At 47.5% G+C, this 22266-nt stretch overlaps 5 protein-coding genes across 5 annotated transcripts; 2 read left to right on the forward strand and 3 right to left on the reverse strand.

Moving 5' to 3' along the window:
• Window positions 1–89: 89 nt before the first annotated feature.
• DFJ58DRAFT_768665 (asparaginase-domain-containing protein) lies at window positions 90–2678 on the reverse strand. Its single transcript, XM_041388970.1, has 10 exons — window positions 2145–2678; window positions 2054–2093; window positions 1859–1995; window positions 1702–1801; window positions 1542–1652; window positions 1421–1491; window positions 1346–1367; window positions 1031–1299; window positions 401–982; window positions 90–351 (listed from the first exon to the last, which is right to left on the reverse strand). Exons 1-10 carry the CDS (start codon window positions 2622–2624, stop codon window positions 175–177), a joined length of 1989 nt encoding a protein of 662 aa, XP_041247862.1. The 5' UTR covers window positions 2625–2678; the 3' UTR covers window positions 90–174.
• Window positions 2679–4871: 2193 nt separating this feature from the next.
• Window positions 4872–6353, forward strand: DFJ58DRAFT_654486 (aspartic peptidase domain-containing protein; the record flags this gene model as incomplete). Its single annotated transcript, XM_041381795.1, has 6 exons — window positions 4872–5151; window positions 5200–5328; window positions 5380–5704; window positions 5760–5893; window positions 5945–6063; window positions 6117–6353. The coding sequence occupies 6 exons, from the start codon at window positions 4872–4874 to the stop codon at window positions 6351–6353; spliced, it is 1224 nt and encodes a 407-aa protein (XP_041247863.1).
• Window positions 6354–8665: 2312 nt separating this feature from the next.
• On the reverse strand, window positions 8666–11179 carry DFJ58DRAFT_861289 (WD40-repeat-containing domain protein; the record flags this gene model as incomplete). Its single annotated transcript, XM_041394040.1, has 5 exons — window positions 8666–9315; window positions 9371–9847; window positions 9903–9989; window positions 10042–10191; window positions 10247–11179. 5 exons carry the CDS (start codon window positions 11177–11179, stop codon window positions 9067–9069), a joined length of 1896 nt encoding a protein of 631 aa, XP_041247864.1. The 3' UTR covers window positions 8666–9066.
• A 4015-nt stretch (window positions 11180–15194) lies between these two features.
• On the reverse strand, window positions 15195–18040 carry DFJ58DRAFT_714428 (uncharacterized protein; the record flags this gene model as incomplete). The annotated part of the gene is made up of 6 exons (XM_041384013.1): window positions 15195–15400; window positions 15457–16711; window positions 16820–16963; window positions 17078–17206; window positions 17260–17460; window positions 17597–18040. The coding sequence occupies 6 exons, from the start codon at window positions 18038–18040 to the stop codon at window positions 15195–15197; spliced, it is 2379 nt and encodes a 792-aa protein (XP_041247865.1).
• A 223-nt stretch (window positions 18041–18263) lies between these two features.
• On the forward strand, window positions 18264–21816 carry DFJ58DRAFT_838176 (uncharacterized protein; the record flags this gene model as incomplete). The annotated part of the gene is made up of 15 exons (XM_041392435.1): window positions 18264–18683; window positions 18731–19161; window positions 19268–19314; window positions 19421–19476; window positions 19525–19890; window positions 19939–20296; window positions 20346–20581; window positions 20644–20821; window positions 20931–20990; window positions 21083–21102; window positions 21164–21253; window positions 21337–21345; window positions 21569–21645; window positions 21728–21742; window positions 21771–21816. 15 exons carry the CDS (start codon window positions 18264–18266, stop codon window positions 21814–21816), a joined length of 2409 nt encoding a protein of 802 aa, XP_041247866.1.
• Between the last annotated feature and the right edge of the window lie 450 nt (window positions 21817–22266).

Consider the following 22266-nt stretch of genomic DNA (forward strand, 5'->3'; position numbering starts at 1 on the left):
AGAGTTAGTGCGGCAATTCACAATGCTGGCTTCGCGCTGAGATCTAACTGGATCCGCAGATCCATGGCGGTATCATCAAATTTATTTTCTCCAATATTACACGACTGTACTATGTACATAACGCTGACGGTATGAAACTCGCCGTGGTCACAAGGTTGCAGGGACAGCTAATAACTAATCCACAAGTTTCACGCCAGCCTGTCTCCAAATGTCCACCATAGCTTCATTTCCAGCATGAACCGCATTCTGCATCGCAAGCCCCACATAACCTGCCTCATTCTCCATTCCCCCAAGATTCGCGCCTGCGCTCACAAGCGTATCGACAATGTCAGCATGGCCCTGACGTGCAGCCTACTAACCTCAGCCACTCGAACCCACACTAAGATCACGCAACACTCACATAATACAAGGCAGTGTGTCCCAATTCGTCCCTGAGATGCACCAAAGCACCGCTCTTTAGTAATTTCTCGACACACCTCATATTCCCATTTAATGCGGCGACATGTAAAGGACTCCGTCCGCTCCCCGGGTCCAGACAATTCGCTATACCTCCTGGGACGACGACCTCTGCCGTTCCCTCAGTCACACCGGAACACGAGGTTGTACCTGCTGAAGTAAGGCAGAACTCAAGTCCCTCGACGTCATCCCGCGCAACAGCAAGATGTACAAGAAACGGTAAGAGCGCGGCCTCCGTGCTCGCGCGTTCTGCGGCAGTACGACTCCACGGAGCTGCGGCGTCTTGCGCTTCTTCTCCAATCACAATCTGAGGGATATCCGTCTTCCGCGCAGACGAAGAAAGGCGAACAAATTGAGAAAGCAGTCCCGAAAGGTCTGTGTTCACATCATCTGATGACGGTGCCGCAGGTAGAGATGGCACGGGTGGCGTGAGCTCGCCCCTTAAAGGAAGGCTTATAAGTGAGCGCACTTCGGCCGCGGTAAGTTCGGGTTTTGCTAGAAGGTAGCTAAGCTTGGTAAGAGCACACTTGGAAATGGTCGGTCAGCTGAGACGAGAACTAAACAGATGACACACCTCTGGGGTCATGTCTCCGCCGGGGACGACACCGGCTTGGATTAGTGTTTGTCCTGTCTCGTAATCACCCGATACAGAGCCTTTGAAACATTGAGAGATGGCGACGATCACGACGTCTCCATCGCATGCATCCTTGAATGCAGCCAGGACATCTGGTCGTTGAGAAGCATTCCCGGCACCGAATGTCTCTAGAACGATACCACGTGTTGGCGGGGCAAGGAAGGCGTGAGCAGTGGCACCTGTCATGCCCGGGAAGAGGCGGAGAGTTGCTAGAGAGTGTCAGGTTTAATTTAAATGTGTTCTGTATGTGCTTACCGACATGGGGACTCATGTCTTTAGGGAGACGTTAGTGAGATTATCGAATGAGTAGAAATATTGATGCTTTCCTTTGTAGGCTCTGAATCTTCGAAGGCTGGTCTGACGTAGAACGTCGTTCCAGTTAACGACTATATCTATTCCAACTGAAAAAAAAATCATGATCACTACGAAGACGATATGTGTACTCGCATACCATTCACAAGCGGGGGGAAATTAGGGCTATGAAAGGCATTGAGGTCATAGGAAGAGGCCTTGGATACTCTATTGCCGCGGTACAATGTATGATTGAAATACAAGCTGCATTCTAGAACAAATGATGAACCACAGCTGCACGATCGAGTTGTTAGAATTACCTGGTATGATGTAGTTGCCTGCAATGGAAAGTGCACCAAGAAGATTATCGACAGCGTCGTTCCGAAGTTGTGAGAGGGGTATTTGAGCTCCGGTAAGGATCTAGTTTCGTGCGATTCGCGTGAGGATGATCATATTATTGAGGGATGTAACACGTACAACAGTTTTTCCGAGATCCTCGAGCAAGAAGCTGAGTGCGCTAGAAGTGTATGACATGGTATCGGTGCCATGTAGTATTACGAATGCGTCAAAGGATGTGTAGTTTAGCTCGATCTCAGCGGCTATGCGGATCCAATCTGTCCTAGTTAGAATTGTGAACGGGAGACACCTAAGAGGAATGCCAAAAATGAGCACCGTCCATTTCCATGTTGCTACTATCAAGCAGTGGGTTCCACTGAATTTGCTAAGCTATTGGCTGAGTGATGAATACATAGGGACGACTGACCTCAAGAATTGCGTAGCGTATGCGTTTCGTATGTCCATGTCCAGGAACGACACTTCGGGGAGTTACAAGACTTGGCAGACGTGTTTCATAGACACCATCAGCGACATTTATACATTCGGGCTGCTCAATCACTTTCTGAATCTGCGAAGATATAGACGGAGACAGGGTACTCGTGCTACCAATCGGGCGGGAAGATCTGACCAGAAGGGTGGGCTGATTGAGTGCACCCGGAGTCGTGACGTCATCTGAGTTGACTGGAGTGGACTTTCCGCTATTGCTCCACTCTCTATAACCCTCTACGGATGCAGCGTTAGAGAAGAGGGAGTCTTGCAGAGGATCATGGAAGCGTTTTTGGCTCCGGAGGGTGTCGGTGAGGAAATAAGGCTCGGGAACGTAACCTCGTGAGCTGACAAGCATTCCAATGGTCCCGCCTGTGTATATAACCAATACTCTGGCTTCGTCCGAACGCGTTTCCATCATCGCATGGGGTTGCTGTTAACAGTTAACTTGACTAGTTGTTCCGATTCTATAAAGTGGTAGCGGAAGTGCCCGTACGTTTGGTGGTGTTGACATTACAAGTCGGCTGAATCCCTCCACCTCCGATACTCTCGCTGAGCAGTGAGGATCGCCTGCAGTCACGAAGGGTATGACCCGTTATCCTCGCACGTACATGCCAACTTACGACTATCAAACACCCGGCGTACGTCGCCTATCATTGATACCGTCAACAAATCACCTCCCCACACACAGCCTGATCTGTATTCTTAGATTTTTAAGCATGGATTCAAAATTTCAGTTGTGGTGTAGCTAGTATAACGCATGGAGAAGCGCAGTTCAACAACGATATAAATAAACATGTCGGCTCTGAATGTAAGGCCGGTGCGACTTCATGCGAGTCAAGTCGAAGATCAAAAGTATTAAGCCTCAAATACGATAGGCATGTGCAGTGAGCGTGTGCGCCAAACTTTGAACGTCCCTTTTAAAAACTGCGGTAGTCATGCAACTTATGTTTCGGTATCCTCAGAGAACAGTTTGGTACTCACGTCAGTGCGGTGCAAAGCTCCGGAATTACGCCGTCAGGCTTGCTCGCAGTGTCGCATGCGGTAAGGTATAAAAGGAGATGAAGCAGTATTGGAGCTGATGATTAACTATAGGCAGTGATTTGTTGATTTCGAGCCACATTCCCATGAAAGGGAAAAATCAGCTCGTACAGATTAACCAGTGTTCGGCAGGAACTATGTGGGAGCTTATCGCAAAGAGCAAATTACAAGCATGATCTCGTGATCACCATCATACTCACCAATTCCATTATGTTCATTGTCATGATGAGGAAGGCTGACAGTGGATATCTTGACGTAGTCGAAGAGTCGAGCGCTGGGCGGAAAATTCTGTGAGTCGACTGTCGGTAGAGCGGTCGATAATGCGGCGTAGTTGATCTTCCAAAGCTTTTGAGAGGTGTGAGCACAGAGCTCGGAAGATGTCTCGTCACCAACGCTGCTGAGCGTTGCCGAGCGGAGTTCGAAAGGACCGCAAATTTCTCACCTTAGGACTGTGTCCAGACTCCGAATTGGCTGGGCAGAGGCTGTATGCGTGGGATTCGCGCGTGCCAGCTTCGCGCCTGGAAATTGTCGGTCCCAGCTCCGTTGGGCTTTGCAGTCCTACTAGTGTCGGCAGCCACGATTTCACGGCAACCGTTCTGGCAATGATTCAGGTGATCATCATGACCAAGTACTTTACGGTTGCTGCTTCACAAGCACAGGATGCTAGTATCTTTGACGGCTCCCGTTGAGCTACTTAGTAGGCTGCTGAAGTGCTCGAGGGATGTAGCGCGAATACTAACCGAAGTATATGAATCAGACGATGGCATATGCGCCTGCCGGGCTTATTACCAAACGGAAGGAAGACGGGGGTCCCGACGGAGAACAAGTACTGCCAGGATGCTGCTAGGGCCTGGGCACTGACCACTAGCTAGTGGCATGTATCATTCATGCAAAGTCATGCGGCCCTAATTGCCCCATTTCCCAACGGCAGTGATTAAAGCAAGATATCGGTACCATCATGTTCACCATTTGCCACGAAAAGTCTCTCATCACTGTCTTGTCCGCTGTTTTCCATCTATATCAAATTTCTTTCTTCCTCAGAAAAAATGGCCCCCGTTAGTCGCGAGATTGATACCCCAGGAATCAGTTGCGGGGCATACGCTCCGAGTCCAGGGAACTTGATTCTCCATATCTCCTTGACAGCAACACCACGACTAAATCTTTGTGTCGAGCCTATTCACATCAGTGTAACAAAATTTTCAAAGTGGCATCATCAAGCTCGGGCGCCATTCTTCCCAGCAATGATGTACTGCGAACGACCGAAGGTGGACTCGTCATGCGCGAGCTTCACAATGTAAGGTAAGCACTCCCTAACCATTGGTCCATGAATAAACTGGGGTAACAGCGCATCCTCATGGATGCCGCAGTTCCTCTTACTCACGACCAAAAACAGGCTACCTGTACCGCTATGTCGGTTTTGATCCAAGGTGTGCGCACAACGAGTCGATTTTTTAGTTATTCCTGTCGTCATTTTTTCACGTAAGGGGGCGCGTTCCATACGGTTCAGCCTTCTGAGGATGAGATTAACCATGTGCTCACCTTTCAGTACAGTGTTTCAGGTTTACCAGCACATATATAATGAGCTTTGAAATGTAGTATGATCATTAGCCTCCAGCACCGTTCAATCATGTTTCCAGCTGCATCCCTATTGACGACTCTCCTCCTGGCCTTGTCCATCGCGGCATCGCCTGTTGAGATCCGCAACTCCCCCATCACCCTCCCCATCGCCAGGAGGCTAAACACCTCTGGTGGTTCCATCAACATCTTGCAGCACGATCAATCTCGCGCGGCTGCCCTCAAAAATGTCGGCGAAAACACCCTCAACCGTCGTACTGGTAGCATTGCTGTGACAAACGATGCTGTGGGCTACATTGCAGCAGTCGGCGTTGGCAGCCCCGCCACAACCTGTGGGTTCAACACTGAGGAAACATACGACTGCTGATATATTATTGCAGACAACTTGATTGTTGACACCGGTAGCTCGAATACATGGGTTGGCGCCGGCACTGCGTACGTGAAGACCAGCACCAGCGTCGACACTGGCGAGCCTGTAGAAGTTACCTACGGTTCTGGCTCATTCTCTGGTATGACATACAACGATATCATAAGTTGAAAATACCTACGATTATCTATAGGAACTGAGTACACCGACACCGTCACTCTCGGTAGTGGGCTCACCATCACCGCGCAGTCGATTGGTGTTGCTGCTACTTCGACGGGCTTCACTGGTGTTGACGGTATCATTGGGATCGGGCCCCTAGACTTGACAGAGGGGACCCTGACAGATGAACCGGACACGACGATCCCGACTGTCACTGACAACCTGTATAGCCAAGGCATCATTTCTGAGATAGTTGTTGGTATCTCTTTCGAGCCCACCACTACGGAGACAGACACCAATGGAGAGCTCACCTTCGGTGGAACTGACGCTACCAAGTACACGGGCGACATTGCATACACGTAAGTTGCTGCAGCTCGGAGATCAATCCAGACTGACATTAATTGCTTATTTCAGTCCTCTCACCACCACCTACCCTGCATCCTACTATTGGGGTATCAACGAGAGCATCACTTACGGCACCACGACCATCTTGTCTGAGACGGCTGGTATCGTTGACACTGGCACTACCCTCATCCTCATTGCCACCAGTGTGTATCTCGAGTACAGCGAGTGATCTTAATCTGATCAGTGTTCAATAGACGCCTTCAGCGAGTACCAGTCTGCAACCGGTGCTACTCTGGACAGGGAGACTGGTCTTCTCCGCATTACCACCACCCAGTACGATGCCCTTGAGGACCTGAACTTCAATATTGGCAGCGTACGTCCTTTCTGTCTTGAGTCTTAATGCCGCTTGTTCACCATTTTGCACAGAACACCTACGCTCTCACCGCTAACGCCCAGATCTGGCCTCGTGCCCTTAACACCTACCTTGGTGGTAGCGCCAACTACATCTACCTCGTTGTCAACTCCATTGGCACTCCCAGTGGTGAAGGTCTCGACTTCATCAACGGCTACACTTTCCTTGAGCGTTTCTACTCCGTATTCGATACCACCAACTCCCAAGTCGGTTTTGCCACAACCGCCTACACGGATGCCACCACCAACTGATGCAAATTTTTTCGTTGGGTATTGTGTATTTGTACATCATAATATAGCATTTCTTACAACCTATGGTTCAAGTTGTCTTCTGGAAGCATTTCTAGAAATAACTGTGACTGGAGTCGTAGTTGAACATTCGAATGTTAGCTATTGCTGTCTCACGAAGACACCCCAGTTCCCATTGCCCCAAATCGTGAGACCATCCACCTAGCGTAGACTGATCAATCCAAGTATCTAAGCATGTAGGTTCAGAAAGGGCTACAACGAGGGACGAATGATCTTTTAATAATCAATGTTGCAGACACTGATTGTTCAAGCTCTTCCGTGAGATATGTATCTATGCCGATACCAGCGAACTGCAACAATGAATGACTGTAGTTACAAACCGTTGATGTTTTGATCACGCACATATGTAACATCGACCAATGACAAGTTGGAAAGAAGAGCTGCTTACAGGAAAGTTGATGGTCTACAGGTACACACGTGTGTGCGGTCGACGGGTTTTTGCATTCTTTGCGAGTGCGCTCGAGTCTCGAGAGAACGCAAAAGTCACACGACCCAACCGCGTTGTCGCCAGTTTGTCAAGCACAGTTAAACGTGCTTTCAAGTTGAAACGTCGCCTCGAAATTAAAGACAAGCTTGCCATTGGGCCCCTCCTCGAGGATATATTTTCCCGCGTGGGCAAGCCAGCAGGCTTTGGTCAATTACTAGATGGGGTAGAGGCGTGGTGGAGGAATGACTCGGAATCATGGCAGCAACAAGCAGCAGGAGAATCGCTACAACATGAATTATCACACCGACAGAAAGATACGGTGCATGAGGCGGCATGGTACAGCAGACGGTGACAGTCATCGAGCTACTTGAAGGATATTAGCTGCAAGTAGGTCGCTCGAGTTGAGGCTGAACGGTAACCAACTGAATACCGGAATGAGTAATGTTAGTCAAACTAAAGGCAGTTATTCCCTTTGGATATCGTTGCCACCAGTGGTCTCCCTGTCCTGTATTAGCCTGTGTTCGTGTCACGGGAATCGCTATCGTACGTACGTACTGGAACTGTTGTATTTGAGATGTTGATGATGGGTTACTTCTGCTTGCTCAATTAGACTCAACGAAACAGCTAACCCGATAAATTTTCACCTTGGTCCAATTCATGTTGCTAGGGCCGGTTCATGACTAACGTGGAGAAGATCAAATCTAAACTTTGAATGGCATGGACAACAAGACCGTACGCGTTAAATTCCTTCGTCGCAGTTCCTGCGCTCATTTGCCATGAAAACATGCTGATGACGTGTAATCTGTTTCGGGGACACGTACGTCCTAGACTGCAATCCAAATGCACTCTACACGGATCCCCTCCTATTCACCGTACAAAGAGAAGAACTTTTGTCAGTCTTCATACGAGGGTTGAGCGCTGAGCTTCGTTATGAACTCACCTTTACATCCGGTTACAACGTACAACGCACCAGCTCATCAACATAACGTGCTGCCAATCGAAGCTCTCGCGCTGAGCAGCAGTGGAGACATTGTCGAGTTCTCAAAGCTAGATCTCCATGAATGATGTCAGTCAATAATCACAGACATAGCCAGCAAATAGGTCGTTCATCTTGTCGTCCATTGGAATGATCATGATGCAACATCGTAGGGATAATAATCAGAGACGCCCCCTTCCCCAAAGCCATGACACCATCCTTGTTATGGATTGGAATAGCCAAGCGGGAAATTTACAGGCACCTTTGTAACGCTGTTAGATCTTGTCAACTTCAATACCATAGTCACTGGCGCTACCATCAGCGAACGCAGGGTGAGTGCGGATGCATTGTTGTGGAAATTGTTGCCCCCCCTCCTCAAAGAACCAATCAATGTCTCAGAAATGCACCAAACTGAAGTAGGAGTATACTGACCTTGCACTATTAATATCACATAGAAAGATCGACTCACGCTGGTGAGGCGCGAATAATGTAGTGTCGGGGTTGACTCGGACGTCTACAAAAACAATAAGCTAGCCTCTTTTGAACACGGACCGACACTTACGGTTGGCGTTGTCAAGGTAAGGCTTCTGACCAGATACATTGTGGATAGGGAATGCGCTCATCTAACACTGTTATTAGATTGGCTTGGACTCTTGGACAACCCTTCTGGAAGGTGTACACCGCCAACAGAGAGAAACATGCAGCGGAATAGAGCAAAGGATGAGTGAGGGAGACATGTTCGGGGAGATGAATGTGTCTAGATAAGTTACTGATTTGTAGTGGCCCATAATGACCACCAGGTCGTACATATCAATCATTATGAAACGCGCCAGAGGCAGCTACCTTGAGAGTGTTAGTAACCTGCATGTATAACGACGACCGCAACGCTGAATATTTGAAGCAGTGAGCGATGAGAAAAGCCAGCGTCTGCCCTCAAATCTAAAGACCTGTTCAGACTTACGAGGCGGCGCTCAACAGGTCCTCGATCACGGGTATAACAAACAATGTGTTTCATGGTCATGATGCCTTTCTCTGATGACTGGGGTCGTTGTAGAAGACTCCTGTTTAATTCACGTGCAAACGAAGCACACCGTCCTCCGCTCACAACGATTAGCATTATCGTGTTTGATGCAAATGTCACGACGAGGGAAAAAAAATTGATGGTGTACTGAAAAAACAGTGAGAGAGATGACGTGCAAAATCAATAGAAGGAAAGGTGATGTAGTTGTTCAAATGCTGCGACGCTAACTGTATTAATAACCATTGGCGTGTGGTGGGGATGCACAGCAAAGAAACAGTACGGTCTGAGCCCACCATGTGATGGGTGGTGACTGTGGGGTTGCTACACCTGCTGTGGTAGTACCTGGAGCAGGAGATATCATGGATGTTGAAGCAAGTTGAGTGTGAGATGACGACGCCTGGGCTTGGCCGTGCGATTGGGTTTGTTGCTCATATGCTCGTTTTGCTTTCTCGAATTTTGGTCCCCGAGCAACCACCAAAGCCTGAACAGAAATGATTAAATCACGGAGATTGTAAACGCACCAAGGAGAACCATACCTGCCTGTCCCGGACTGCAGCCACTTCAACAACGCGAGGATGACTTAGGCGTTGCCGGAGTTCAATTTTTTCGTTGGTGTGGGTTTGAGAGTGGAAGAGTGAGGACAGTTGGCTGATGAGTGCACCTGGACGTGAACTTGAAGGCACTGTTGGATGGGGTTCTGCTTCTTCGTCTGTGCCCAGTTGAGACCGGGGGGATAGTGAGGAAAGGCGAGCTAAGAGTGCACGTGGATCTAACCACAATGTCGTGGAGGGTTGCTGAAGTTCATTTGGAGTATCACTTCCAGGCGGAGAGTAGTGAATAAGTGATGACAGGCGAGTGAGGAGAGCGTGTAGATGGAACGCCGAAGGGCTTGAGTGTTGCGGAAGTTCAGTCGTTTCACCATTGTCGGGTCGAAAGCGACGGAGGAACGAGGAAAAACGAGCGAGGAGTGGATTTGCAGAGGAATGGGGGTGTGCACCACCCATTGGGGAGGACTGGGAGCACGGAAGCCTAGATAAGAACCAGGTAACAGAAATACGGATTACGCACATCATCATCGGTTTCCATGTGGTCAAAAAATGTTGACGGGAGTTCATCGACATCACCAAACTGACCAGGGCATCGGGTAGCATCAGCCTGGAATGTTACTGTCATGATGAATAAGAAATATTGCAAACACAGCACATACTTCCAAAAATGACTTGTCATCGAGCGAAGAGCGGGGTATGTGCCGTAATCCTGAATCATCTTGAGATACCATCTGTTCGAGTCTCTCTTTTGGTGCCTTCTGTTCGAGTCCCTCTTTTGATGCCTTCTGTTCAAGTCTGTCTTTTGGTGCCTAACAGCAGACATTGTCAGTGAGAAAGAGCGGTGATATGCTGACAAGTGCTCACAATATTGGTCACATTTGGGAGTAGTTTTTTAACGCCGGCGTCTTTGAGGATGGTGTGAACATCCCGGGTGTACGCGTTTTTATTGTCGCAAGCAGTGGTTAGCACCTGTCCATCAAGGGAAAGGGTTGCAGACCACAAAACTCCCTCGTGCTGGAGGGGTAGTCCGATTTGGAGGTTGGTTTTGAGATTCCATAGACGCGCTGTTGAATCTAATGAGGCACTTGCAAGGAGGCGGTTGTTGGGAGACAAGGAGATGTTGGTGACCCAATTTGAGTGACCTTCAAGGATAGCGATCTGCTTCCAAGTGGCAGTGTTGAAGATCCTAATCTGGCCATGTGACCCGGCAATCAGTTTCTTCCGGTCCGAGGTCCATACCAAGCTGCAAACCATTCCATCGTGTTTGAGTGTTTTGAGAAGCTCGCCTGTCTTAGCATGCCAGATTTTTACCGCGTTCTCTTCGTCTCCGCCTGTCGCAATTTTTGATGAGTCAGGTGAGTACATTACAGCATACACCCAGTTGTGCCCGGTTTCGATCATCAGGACAGTTTGACCGCTCTTGACATTCCAGATTCTTGCTGTCCCATCCCAGGATCCACTCACTACTCGCTCTCCATCTGCACTCCAGCACAATGCGCACACAACATAGGTGTGTCCTGTCCAATTGGCAATAACTTTCTTCGTCCTGACGTCCCACAACCTCACATTGTAATCGCTACCTCCGCTTCCGCTTGCAATTGTTTTTCCGTTTGGAGATAATGCCATGGACCGCACTGCGTTATTCTCGTCCCGCCAATCCTCGCCTATCTGTGTGCCGCTCTCTATGTCCCATAGTCGGAGTGAGCCGTCCCAAGAACATGTGACGAAGCTTCGTCCGCCGGGCAAGTGCACAACACCATTTAGCCAGTCGGTATGACCTTGAATAGTCTTAGGCATGGTCCACACTCGGAGTGTCAACTACGCCAGATCGTGGCATGTGTATATGAGGTAAGTCTACCGAGATCTTGGAATCAGACCAGGTTATCCAGCAACGGTAATGATTGCTGGTGAGTCCAGGGGCCTATCTCCTGTCATTTTCGGATATTTAAAATCATACAAGCCATTACTCACAAGACAGGATTTAATATCCAACCCTCATTCACAAGACAACTTTTGGACGACGTATTCAGGTGCTCCTAAATTCGATAGTGCGCAATTGATCTTTGCGGGTATCTGAAGTCGCCGGTAAGCAAGTCATCAGCTTTAACCTGCAGAAGAGCTTAGAGTATCACTCACAGGAAGCACCTTTCAGACGAGCCCAGTGCGCAATCAACGGGTGTTTGGTTGGGAGTTGACCTTGGGTGGTCGTTTGTCATAACGTTTTTGAGGACCGTCCGATACATTATCCTTGTGTTTCTTCACAGCTTCATTGCTATGTAGACGAAGCACCCGTAGCTATGTACATTTTCCTATACGTAATGACATTCCACAGCGCCCTGCGCTCCACATCGGAGGTTTGGACATTTTACCTCTTGCAAAATTTCAATCAAAAGCAAATCTAGACCTAGCCTGAAGCGCTCTAGATTTCATTTAGAATGTGATTTCACTAGTGGCAAAATGTGGTAGAATGTCGAAACCCCCGGTGTGTGAGGAACGAACAGAAGGTCGACTATCTCGTCATCATCCTAGGCCGATTTCAACATTGATTATGCAACGGAAGCCGAGAAGTTTCCCGGATTCGGTACCGGATGTCGATAAGTACACAGCTATGGTAGAGGTATTGCGTCCATAGATATATATAAGCATTCGGACGACCGCCCTTGACATGCGTGATCGCTCACCTATCAGCTTGCCATACCTTTTCATGCCCAGTCAAAATGACATTGTTGAGATCAGAACGTCCAGTGTACGACGGAGTTCAAAGATAGGCTGGAAGAAGCGTGCGAAGTGCATCTATGTTTGGACTCGTCTTGAGAGACACTTGAGAGCGATGCTTTTGGTATAGTCCAGGGACACTCTCGTATACCTTGCACACCATACTCCTTTTGGTGTTTATGACTCTCGGAGATGTGGTGCGCCAAAATCTTGAGATTATCAGGCCAAGATCAACAGATAGATAGCATGATATGATCAGATTGAGATTGATAACTGTGCTACATGAAAGATATTAGTGCTGCCGCCGTTCGGTCCCGAACCTGGGTTCGAACCTGAACTTTTGCGGACGGGACCATCGTTCGGTTAGTGGTTCGACACACAATGCAGGACCAGACCCTACCTAGGTTCGTCGTTCAGGGAGTCTCGGATGGTTCTCGGACCTGTTCGGACCAGTCCGAACTGGTCCGAACCCATCATTCAAGGTTCTGCTCCATCCACTCGCAAACCAACATGCGCGAAGTGCAAGTCTTCTATCCTATCAGCTCGAGGGAAGGGCGATTAAACAGCTTGAGCAAATACTTTCCATTACAACTGCGGCCTTCCCGATCACATCTTCAGTCAGCCAACGATCAGGCTTGAATTCCTTTGCGTCAGGCCCCCAGATGGCCAAAGAGCGATTGATCACCGCGCCTGATATCGTGATCAATGTCCCTTTCGCTATAGATATACTATCCGTCATTTCCCCGGACTCCGTGCCCACAGGTTCGCTCAATGGACCTATTGTGAGTGTCTATTCACATGTAGACATACACACTCACAAGACGACTGAACTCGCCTAGCGGAGGATGGAGTCATAGAATTTCATGGACAACCGCATCCAAGTATGGGAGATTGACCTTTGATTGGTCATATGTCGGATCCGCGCCAAACACAAGAAGTTCCTCTCTGAGTCTGGTTTGGACATTATGTTTCTGTACCGTCCCTCTCGCGCTAAGGTTATTGTGGTCATAGTTGGATGTGCAATGCAATCAAAGCTCGTGTCTCGCATGATGCAGCTCATCAAAGGCCTCACCAGGAACTTGAGGACTTTGCTCACATCGCAAAAGACTCCCTTGCTATTCAGGGGTCTGTCATACAGTGGCTCAAAAAACCGTCCGTATGTTTTGGCATTTTTCACTATCTATAATATTGTGTGAGAACAAACAAATGCCTCAAAAACATGCTTATACCACATTGTAGTATGGCTTCAGGGCTTTCATTTGAGCCCTACACCTGTGGGAATCGGTGGAGATATGGTGGAGATACAAGGCTCACAAAATGGTGACTCATGCGGACAGTTTTTTGACTCAAGTATTTTACAGTAATAACCAGGTATTCTAGTATTTTGTATGACCTCCCTTGGCTTTAATTACTGCCTCTATCCTTCTAGGCATACTCTCAATTAATTTCTGGCAATCCTCAGCTGTGATCTTCCCCCATTCCACTGCTACTCTCTCCCAAAGCTCCCATACTCCTTTAGGGGGGTTTTCATAGGCTTGAAGCTTTTTCTTGAGTGTTCCCCAGAGATGTTCAATGACATTGACATCAGGAGACTGTGCTGGCCAGTCAAGAACATTGATGTTATGTTCTTCAAACCATTCCCTAGCTCTTCTGGATGTGTGCTTGGGATCATTATCCTGTTGGAAAATGATATCTTCTTCATCAATCCCTGATTCTGCCAAGCTAGGCAGCAAGTGGTCATTTAAAATGTCCACATACTGCTCAGCATTCATCTTCCCCTCAACCTCAGCAAGCATTCCCACACCATTCCATCCCATACAGCCCCATACCATTAAAGAACCTCCTCCAAACTTGACAGTCCCATTAACCTCTCTGTCTGTTAGGCCATCTCCCTTCTTTTTCCATACATACACCTTCCCATCTGACCCAATCCTATTGATTTTGGTCTCATCTGACCATATAACATGCTTCCAGTCCTCTACAGTCCAGTGTTGATGAGCTAAGGCAAAGGCTAGTCTTCTCTGCCTTCCTCACAGTTTGTGAAGAGACAGGGGTAGTGATGGTGGAATTGATATAATGGGTGGCTTGGACAGCATTATCAGCCTTTCCTGTAGTGATATGTTGGATAATAGCCCTTTTGTCAGTAGAGGTAAGCTTGGATGGACGTCCTCCACAAGAGTTTTCCTTGTCTGGGTGGCTTTCTTTGATGAACTTGGCCACAGTGGACTTGCATATTCCAGTTCTAGAGGAAATTTGGCGAGCAGAGAGGCCAGCATAAGACAGAGAGAGGATATTATCTCTTTGAGCAGAGGAGATGGCTTTCATGGTGATTATGACTATGATACATGAGATATTCTGGTTTATATAGTTAGATATAGTCATAAAATAACATAATGACACCACTTTATAATTTATATAATAGTGGCATGATTTTTATGGTGTCATAAATAATGATTTATATAGTTTTAATATACACTCAAAAAACTGTCCACATGAGTCATCATTTTATAAGCCTTATATCTCCACCATATCTCCGCCGATTCCCACGGTGTAGGGCTCAAATAAAAGCCCTGAAGCCATACTACAATGTGGTATAAGTATGTCCTTGAGGAATTTGTTCATTCTCACACAATATCATAGATAGTGAAAAATGTCAAAACATGCGGACAGTTTTTTGAGCCACTGTACTAACCTACAATTGTTTGTAGATCTCTTGGTAAATTTTGCAAAATATTATGTCGCGTTCGGCAGTTCGAACTGGTCTGAACCCGAACCTGACCATTGTGAACCCGTTCGAAGTGGTCCGGCCCAGAGTCCAACCTACCTGTGTGAACTTGACCAAGGTTTGGTTCTCGGTCCTCAGTTATCTTGAAAAAACCGGACAGAACCGAACTTCGGCAGCACTAAAAGATATCTAATTTTCCGACATAACTGATAGTGAGTGGTATAGTTCTTTGTCTGCGAAATTGTTCAAGAAATAGTCGTCGAATACCTCCAGCAAGTTCCCAGAATTCACATCCCTTCCCAACGGTCCTCCATAGACAGGTATAATCTCCACTGCATGCGTAATGTCTGTGAGAGGAATTATGGTGTCACATCAGATTACCCTCTCTGACTGCGGAGGGTATCGAGTATATGATCGTCTGACCATCCACATGCCCGTAGATGGCTCGGGACCAGGCACAATGAAGTCAAAATGCTGGACGTACACCAGCACCTGAGACAAGCGCTCAGGTACTTGCGCATGCGATCCTCGGGGGTGAGTTGGCTGAAATATAATTCGTACTTGAGCTACACGAGACTCTAGATATTGTGAGGGTATCAGCAATTGTCACGTCACGAGTATTTACGAGACGCACCATCACTACCGCCATCAACCATCCGGTTAAACAACACGGTATCACAGTTCCCTTGAGGGAAATTGGTGGAAGGTGGATCAGCGTGAATCTGTTGGCTTGGCATAATTCTGCATAGATGAAATGTGGAATGTAGTTGAATCCGAAATTTTGACCAGGTGTTGAAAGCTAACCAGCTGGGGACAGTGCACCCATTGCGAGTCGCGTAGAGATGTAAAGCTTGAGAGAAGTCGGGAATATTGTATAGCAACTGCAGCTGAGACACGTCGAGGCGGCTGCGATCCGCTTTCACCGTCACATTGAATGCAATGCGTGCGTTGTCAGACACGATCCCTTTCAAGAAGTGATTGCGGACAGGGCGCGGTGCCTGAAGATGCAGCTGGGCGGCTGGGTTTGCGTTGGAGACCCAAGCAAAGGTAGGATCTGTCTCTGTGCTGGCAATCTCCTCTTCCTCCATTGTGATGGCATTGATGAGCGGATCCTGACCAGGCGTAGACGAAGATGTGGATAGCAATGTATAAAGGTCGAAAAGCCGGATGGTCTCCTCCCGATCGAGGATGCGTGCTATCTGCAAAACGAAATCCTTTTGACGACTCATGCGTTCAAAGGGATGTTTGCAGTGAGTTATCAAAAGGTGTTCCGATACGTCTGCTGTCCACTGCATGAGTGGACCGACGTGGAAGATGGCGCGAGGGAAGCTTTGCATAAGTTCGAGTTTTGGAATGAAAAAGTCATCTTTGGCGCCGCCCTTTCCCTGTCGGGCCTCTGTGTCGAGGATAGCCTGTTTGTTATCATGGAAATCCCGAAGCGCTTGAGTCATAGCAGCAATGCTGGATTCAGTGTGGAGGGGGTTCTGAGCAAGGTAGATAAAGTCGATCATTGCCCGTACAGCACAGATAAAACTGGGGCTTGCGATACCCCACAGTGTCGGCACAATTGTGCGCTGAATATCTCGGTGCTCTCGTTCAGTCATTTGGTTGACATGAGAGACACCCCCAGAGAAATGGCGGACACCGGTGCGCTTGTGATGGCTCTTGAACCGTACATCAAGTTCATGGCCCATGATCTGTTTGATCCACTTAAGAACATGATCGAAAAAAAACTTGTGCAGTGCGTGCAAGATTTCGGGTGTCAGGAACCTAGCAGGATTTGAGTGCCTCCAGTTCCTCCAGTACGGCAAGTGCACCCCACTGAGATGGAGCTTCTTGGCCTCTCTCACGAATGCAATAAGATCCCATGGGTCGACATGATCACAGAGCTGCTAGATAAGTGCGTATGTCTGTGTTCCATTCTGTGGAGGATGCGGTGTTTCATCGCCAAACTCTTTCTGAGTCGCTGTGGTGACGGGGGATGAGTTTTTCATAACGCATGCAATCATCAGTTGTTCGGGGAGGTCAGCGATGTGGCTGATAAGAGGGGTGAAGCAATAGCGTTGTCTGGCTGAGGGATTGATCATGTACTCGCCAATGCGAGCTGCGATCTTCAAGTTCGAACACACAAGATCCATGCACTTGTGCCACAGGCGCGACCGGAGGAGAGTTTGGAAATAAGAATTAACGATGAACGTTGGTATGGGCATGAACGCAGTACATCACCATGCATGCGATGTCGCCTTCATGTGGACGTCGGCCTGAATATTTCCGATAGTTAAGAATAGTGGGTACATCTCGAGGCCACCCATATGTCTTGTTACCGGGGTTTTGTCAGAGGCGGCAATGATTGGAACAATAGTCGCCCCTTCAGGCAGCTGATTCTATATTGTCGAGCGTCACTGGAGTATCCCCGAACCAAAGTGCGACTACTTACCTGAATCTCCCATGCGTCATCTGACGTCCAGAATTCTCCAAATTGACACTCTTGTCCTTGATAGATATAGTGAGGGTCGTAGCACATATGGTTTGCATAGACGGGATTTGCAAAAAGCTGCTTCGTCACCTCCAAACCATCCCTCCAGATAAGATGAATCGGCTGTTCACTTTCATAGCCCTTGAGCTTAAGCTTTGTACACTGTCATTGCGGCCTATGCCCAGGAAGCTGCTGCATGTAAAAGAATAACTTGTCCTTCGACTTAAATTGTGGCCGATCTCGTGTCTGGAACTGAAGTATGTGAGTTAAGTATTTGTTTGATAACAAGTTGATATACCCAATCCAACTTGAGGAATTTATCGATCTGCGTCTGGGAAAGGTTCTCGACAAGAAATTTTGCAAGGGACCATTCACCTGGCCCGTCGAATGGATACCATACATTGGTCTCTCTAGTTTGTTGAAGAGGGTGGCTTTGCATTTCTTGGAATATATTTTGCGGAGGAGGTTGATCTGGAATTAGGTAGTGGTAGCCAGAGGTGGGGTGATATATTGCTGACAAGTTTATCTGCTCAGGCGGTCGTTGCAGAGCCTGTGGGACTGGCAGCCTTGATCCATTGATGAGATTCTCTGGCCAGCACGTATCTGCACTATTGAGGTGCTCGATCACCGCCTCCGCTGACTGATATTGTTTCTTGCAGTTAGGACACAAGGTGACAGGATTGAAGGGCGAACTAAAGGATGTACGCAATATGAAAGGTGAGTCGTGCAAGTGCAATTCCATAGAGGACTACCAGTACTTACTTTTCAATTAACTCATCAAAGTCAGAGTCAGGATCTTCATGCCGAAAACCAGAGTTGTATGGATCGTAGGACTGATTCTGAGACGCCATCGGTGAGCACAACTGTGCAAAATGCACAAAGTCTTTGAAACTCCGACGAGCCTCAGGTGTCAGCTAACTTGAACTCAAGGCAACAAAGGCGACGACAGCTGATTGATATCAACTATGTATCCCCCACAGGCTCTATTCAAGGACGAATTAAACGACGATAGCCCCCAATCCAGTCCATTGCCTAGTCCAAAATCTAGTCCGCTTTTGCCAAGGATTGATTTTGCTGAAGCTTTCACTTGCATTTATCGTGACAGCCCCCAAAACTCTTCTCCACCCACCAGCCTTTGTCCCTCATCACCCCAAAGCAACAAAGATTCATTAGAATTCCAGGAAACCTCCATCACTTCTTCTGGGCCCCCTGACTTTGATCCAGTTGGGTCACACGTGAGAAGGCGGGAGGGCCAACATCATGTAAAACGACAGTCAATCCACCACCCCTATATCCGTAAAACTCCCCCCACTCCGCAGGCAGAGCGCAAGATGGCAAGCCTGATGGGGAAAGTAGCTGAAGACTTGGGCCACAATGATGAATCGGTATGTCATTATATTTTATGTAGAAACTCTCAGTGACACATATTTAGGTTCGCAAAATATTCTCTTGGGGCCTACAGAAGATGTCTGCTGAAGGTATCCACCATGCTGCTTATTACAAGGAAGCAGAACTTGAATACCACAGGCATCTCTCGATGACCCTGGCTTGGGAGGCAGAGAAGCTCTCGCGGCTCAAGCATTTTCTCAACGAGGAACAGCAGCTACAAGCGGACAAGACCACTGAAGCATTTGAAGAAGCAGCACTCTTTACATGCATGATCGTTGATCATGACTCAGAGCGCACTTCCAAGGATTTGGATTCTGTCACTGCAACTCACAAGGACGAGATGAAAAAGATGAATGAGTTGAACACTGAGCTCAACGAGCTTGATATATTTCTTTCCCCACACTTACCATCCCCTCACAATGCTGCCAGCGACATACATGTCAACACCAAAGATGAGCTGGCAGGAAAGCTGCAGTAAATAAGAACGCGGATTTATCCTTATTATCAATACCCCCAAGGTAAGTTTCATTGTTCGCATCTCGCAGCCTGTGCTGATCTATTCATAGATGTAGCTCCACAGATGTTCTCTCGACTTTCGACTAAATTCTATGTTGTATGCCACTGTTTGTATGTACAGCTACCAATGTAGCGCTTTGTGCGACGTGAATCTTTTGCCTGATGCAGATTAATATCGCCGACACTGAGTTGAAACTGATCATCGATTGATTACCAGGTCTGCGCTTGACCACCATGCCCTCAAATACTTCATCTCGACGAAGAGTCATCCGTGTAAGTACCTTCGCTTTACTGTTTGCGCTGGCTCACATAACACGACAGGATGTGCCCATCGTTCGACAAACTGGGCTCAATATCGCTGGTCATTCGTCGGAAGACCAGCTTGGTTGTGCATCGGAAACACCGGATTCAATGGGGATGCCTCCGTTGCCCCCTCACATCAATCCTCCCCCCGTTTTCTCCCATGACAGCTACAGCTCTATGCCACCCAATCATCAGGGTGGTGTACCTTTACCGAGGGCATCACATTTCACTGGGGAGCCCCCTCGTGCTACAGGACCTGATCGAGTACATCGATCGTTTGCACCTTCGGGTGACGTTGCATCGCGTTATCGTATGGTGTATGCATATGCACCTCTTCGTGGTGCCGAACGCTCGCGTCAAGAGTATACTGACGGTGTCATATATGTAAGTCTCTTATTATATTATCCAAATCGCACTTAATAATTGTTTCAGAGAGACCAAACTACAGGAATACAGAAATCAGTGACACGCCGCTATCCACTACCTCCTGTTAGACCCCCGCGGGAATCTCTAGCGGCTGATTCGGACACCATGCCCACTGCCACCACTCCAAATGCATCTACATCATCTACTATTGCGACTTGTACGAGTCGCCGACAAGACGAACCGAGTTCGGATGTCATTACGAAGCCTGTGGTGAGCAAAACGCAGTTGAAAGTCGTTGTGAAGGAAGCAAAGGACTACGTGGTCTCCGCTACACTCAATAAGTGCGGATTCCGAGATTCTATAGGTCGCATGGACGTGGTTCATGAAGCGCTCACTGAGGCATTTTCGTTTGTCATTGACAATGGTACGTTGCTTGTCAGTGAGCTCGATTTCGAAAACTAACGTGATTATAGATCGCGGGATCAGACTATGGATTGACGACAATGTGAATATGCTATACAAATCTGTCGTCACGCCGATGTCAACGATTCTGAATCGCTTCAAGAAGTGCGCGCAGGATCTTGTCGAAAATGTTTACGGGCTTGATACATCAATTTGGACCGACGAAACGGTCCGCGCCAATCACAACAAAACGACGGTCGATTTCCTCACCAGACAAGGTAGCCTTAACTTTATATTTGGTGATATAGTAAGAGTAAATATATTTTCTTGGGAAACCTACTATTCAGATCATAATGAGCCAACTGACAGCTCGAAAATGGCCGCAAGATCCGCTATCCATTCGAGCACAAGGCCATCATTCAGATCACAGTTCACGCTGCCTTTCGCGACAGCTACCACAAGTTTATCGACTCTGACAAGAGCCTCGACAATATCATGTCAATGTCGGCAGCGGCTGCTTGTTGCAGTCTGCAAGAGTTTGCAACTGGTGTATTCAAGCAGATAGATTTCACTTATACAAGTTTTCACGCCTTGTACACGAGACTTATGGATTTCATTTGCAGTAACATTCGGAACAACCCAAATTTGTTAAATAGGTGGAGGGCAATGTATCAAAATCTACGTAGCGGAGCTCGTTGATCAGTATAGCTTGCTATGTACAATGTTATCTAGACGTGATTATCTTGATGCCCTGGCTTATCTTGAAAATTTCGTCTGATTTGAGATGCGTTTTGATTCCACCAATCAGCACCCTCTGCTTCTGATGTCGTAAGTGTTCGTAAGTGTTCGTAACACACGTAACTAAGCGTTCATTTCAGTCGTTTTGCAGATGCAGTTCCACTGCGATCTCAAGGAAGGATCATTGTTGTGTTACGCCAAATTCGCTCCCTCGCATCCTTGGAACACACATTATATTTTGGTGAGCTGAATCCTTATTCTTCCAGCCGTGTGGGTGCACTTCCATGGCTTTTCACGAGATCATGTTTTCATAACACACGGCAGATGGAGAAGGTCAGTGATGCGGTTGTTCCCTTTACTTTCCTCTATATTTGGGAGTGCTCGAGGTGTCCATGGCCGTCATGTGGCTACTCAATTGGCACACACCATGTATCATTCATGCGAGAGAGAATTCACACTTTATCTGCGAGCCAGTCACACTGGTGTTTAATCACAATTACTGGTTCGCTAATATGGTGCAGAGACTCAAAAATTTTGATGTCCCTTTTCCCAACAGGTGAAGAATCATGCAGACACCATGATTAATTCTCTCTTCTTCCGTGTGCTTTTTGACTATGCATCTGCTTTTCATCTGTACGTGCGTTGTGCGGGAGTGCCTCACCAAAGCTTATGTTTATTGTAGGTGTTTGTGCATTTTATGATCTTAAATATTTAGATATCCACTAAATATGTATGTTATCGATTACTTGTATGAATAGCGAATTGATTAGTGGTTCTCCGTCTAATCGCTCGAGTGGAGGCTGAATTACAACCAACTGAATACCTGAAGGAGTAGTGTTAGTCAAACTGAATGTAGTTATTCCTTCTGGTTGCCACCGGTGGTTTCCCTGTCCTGTATCAGCCTGTCTTGTGTCGCGAAATTCGCTGTCATACGTACTGGAGCTTTTGTATTTTATTTTCTGTTGCTTCTGCTCATTTAATTAGACTCAACAAAACAGTTAGCCCAATAAATTTTCACTTTGGTCCAGTCTATGCTAGACTAGCTCATAACCAACACGCAGAAGATGAAATCCAAATGGCATGGACAACAAGATTGTACGTGTTAAATTTCCTTCGTCGTGGTTCCTGCGATGAAGACATGCAGATGAAATGTGATCTGTTTCGGGGACACGTACGTCCTATACTTCATTCCAAATGCACCCTCGGTGATCGGTCAATTGACCCCTGAGGTTCGTAAGACAGTACACCAGTGTG

The sequence above is a fragment of the Suillus subalutaceus genome, assembly GCF_016647625.1.
Source record: "Suillus subalutaceus strain FC151 chromosome Unknown DFJ58scaffold_16, whole genome shotgun sequence".
Classification (NCBI taxonomy): Eukaryota; Fungi; Basidiomycota; class Agaricomycetes; order Boletales; family Suillaceae; genus Suillus; species Suillus subalutaceus.

Excerpts from the sequence above, each read along its gene's own strand:
- DFJ58DRAFT_768665 (XM_041388970.1), bottom strand. The coding sequence starts at position 2,624 with ATGATGGAAACGCGTTCGGACGAAGCCAGAGTATTGGTTATATACACA. Across the intron at positions 2,094-2,144 it reads TACGCTACGCAATTCTTGAG|TGGAACCCACTGCTTGATAG; the intron begins GTCAGTCGTCCC and ends TAGCAAATTCAG. Across the intron at positions 1,300-1,345 it reads AGACATGAGTCCCCATGTCG|CAACTCTCCGCCTCTTCCCG; the intron begins GTAAGCACATAC and ends GACACTCTCTAG.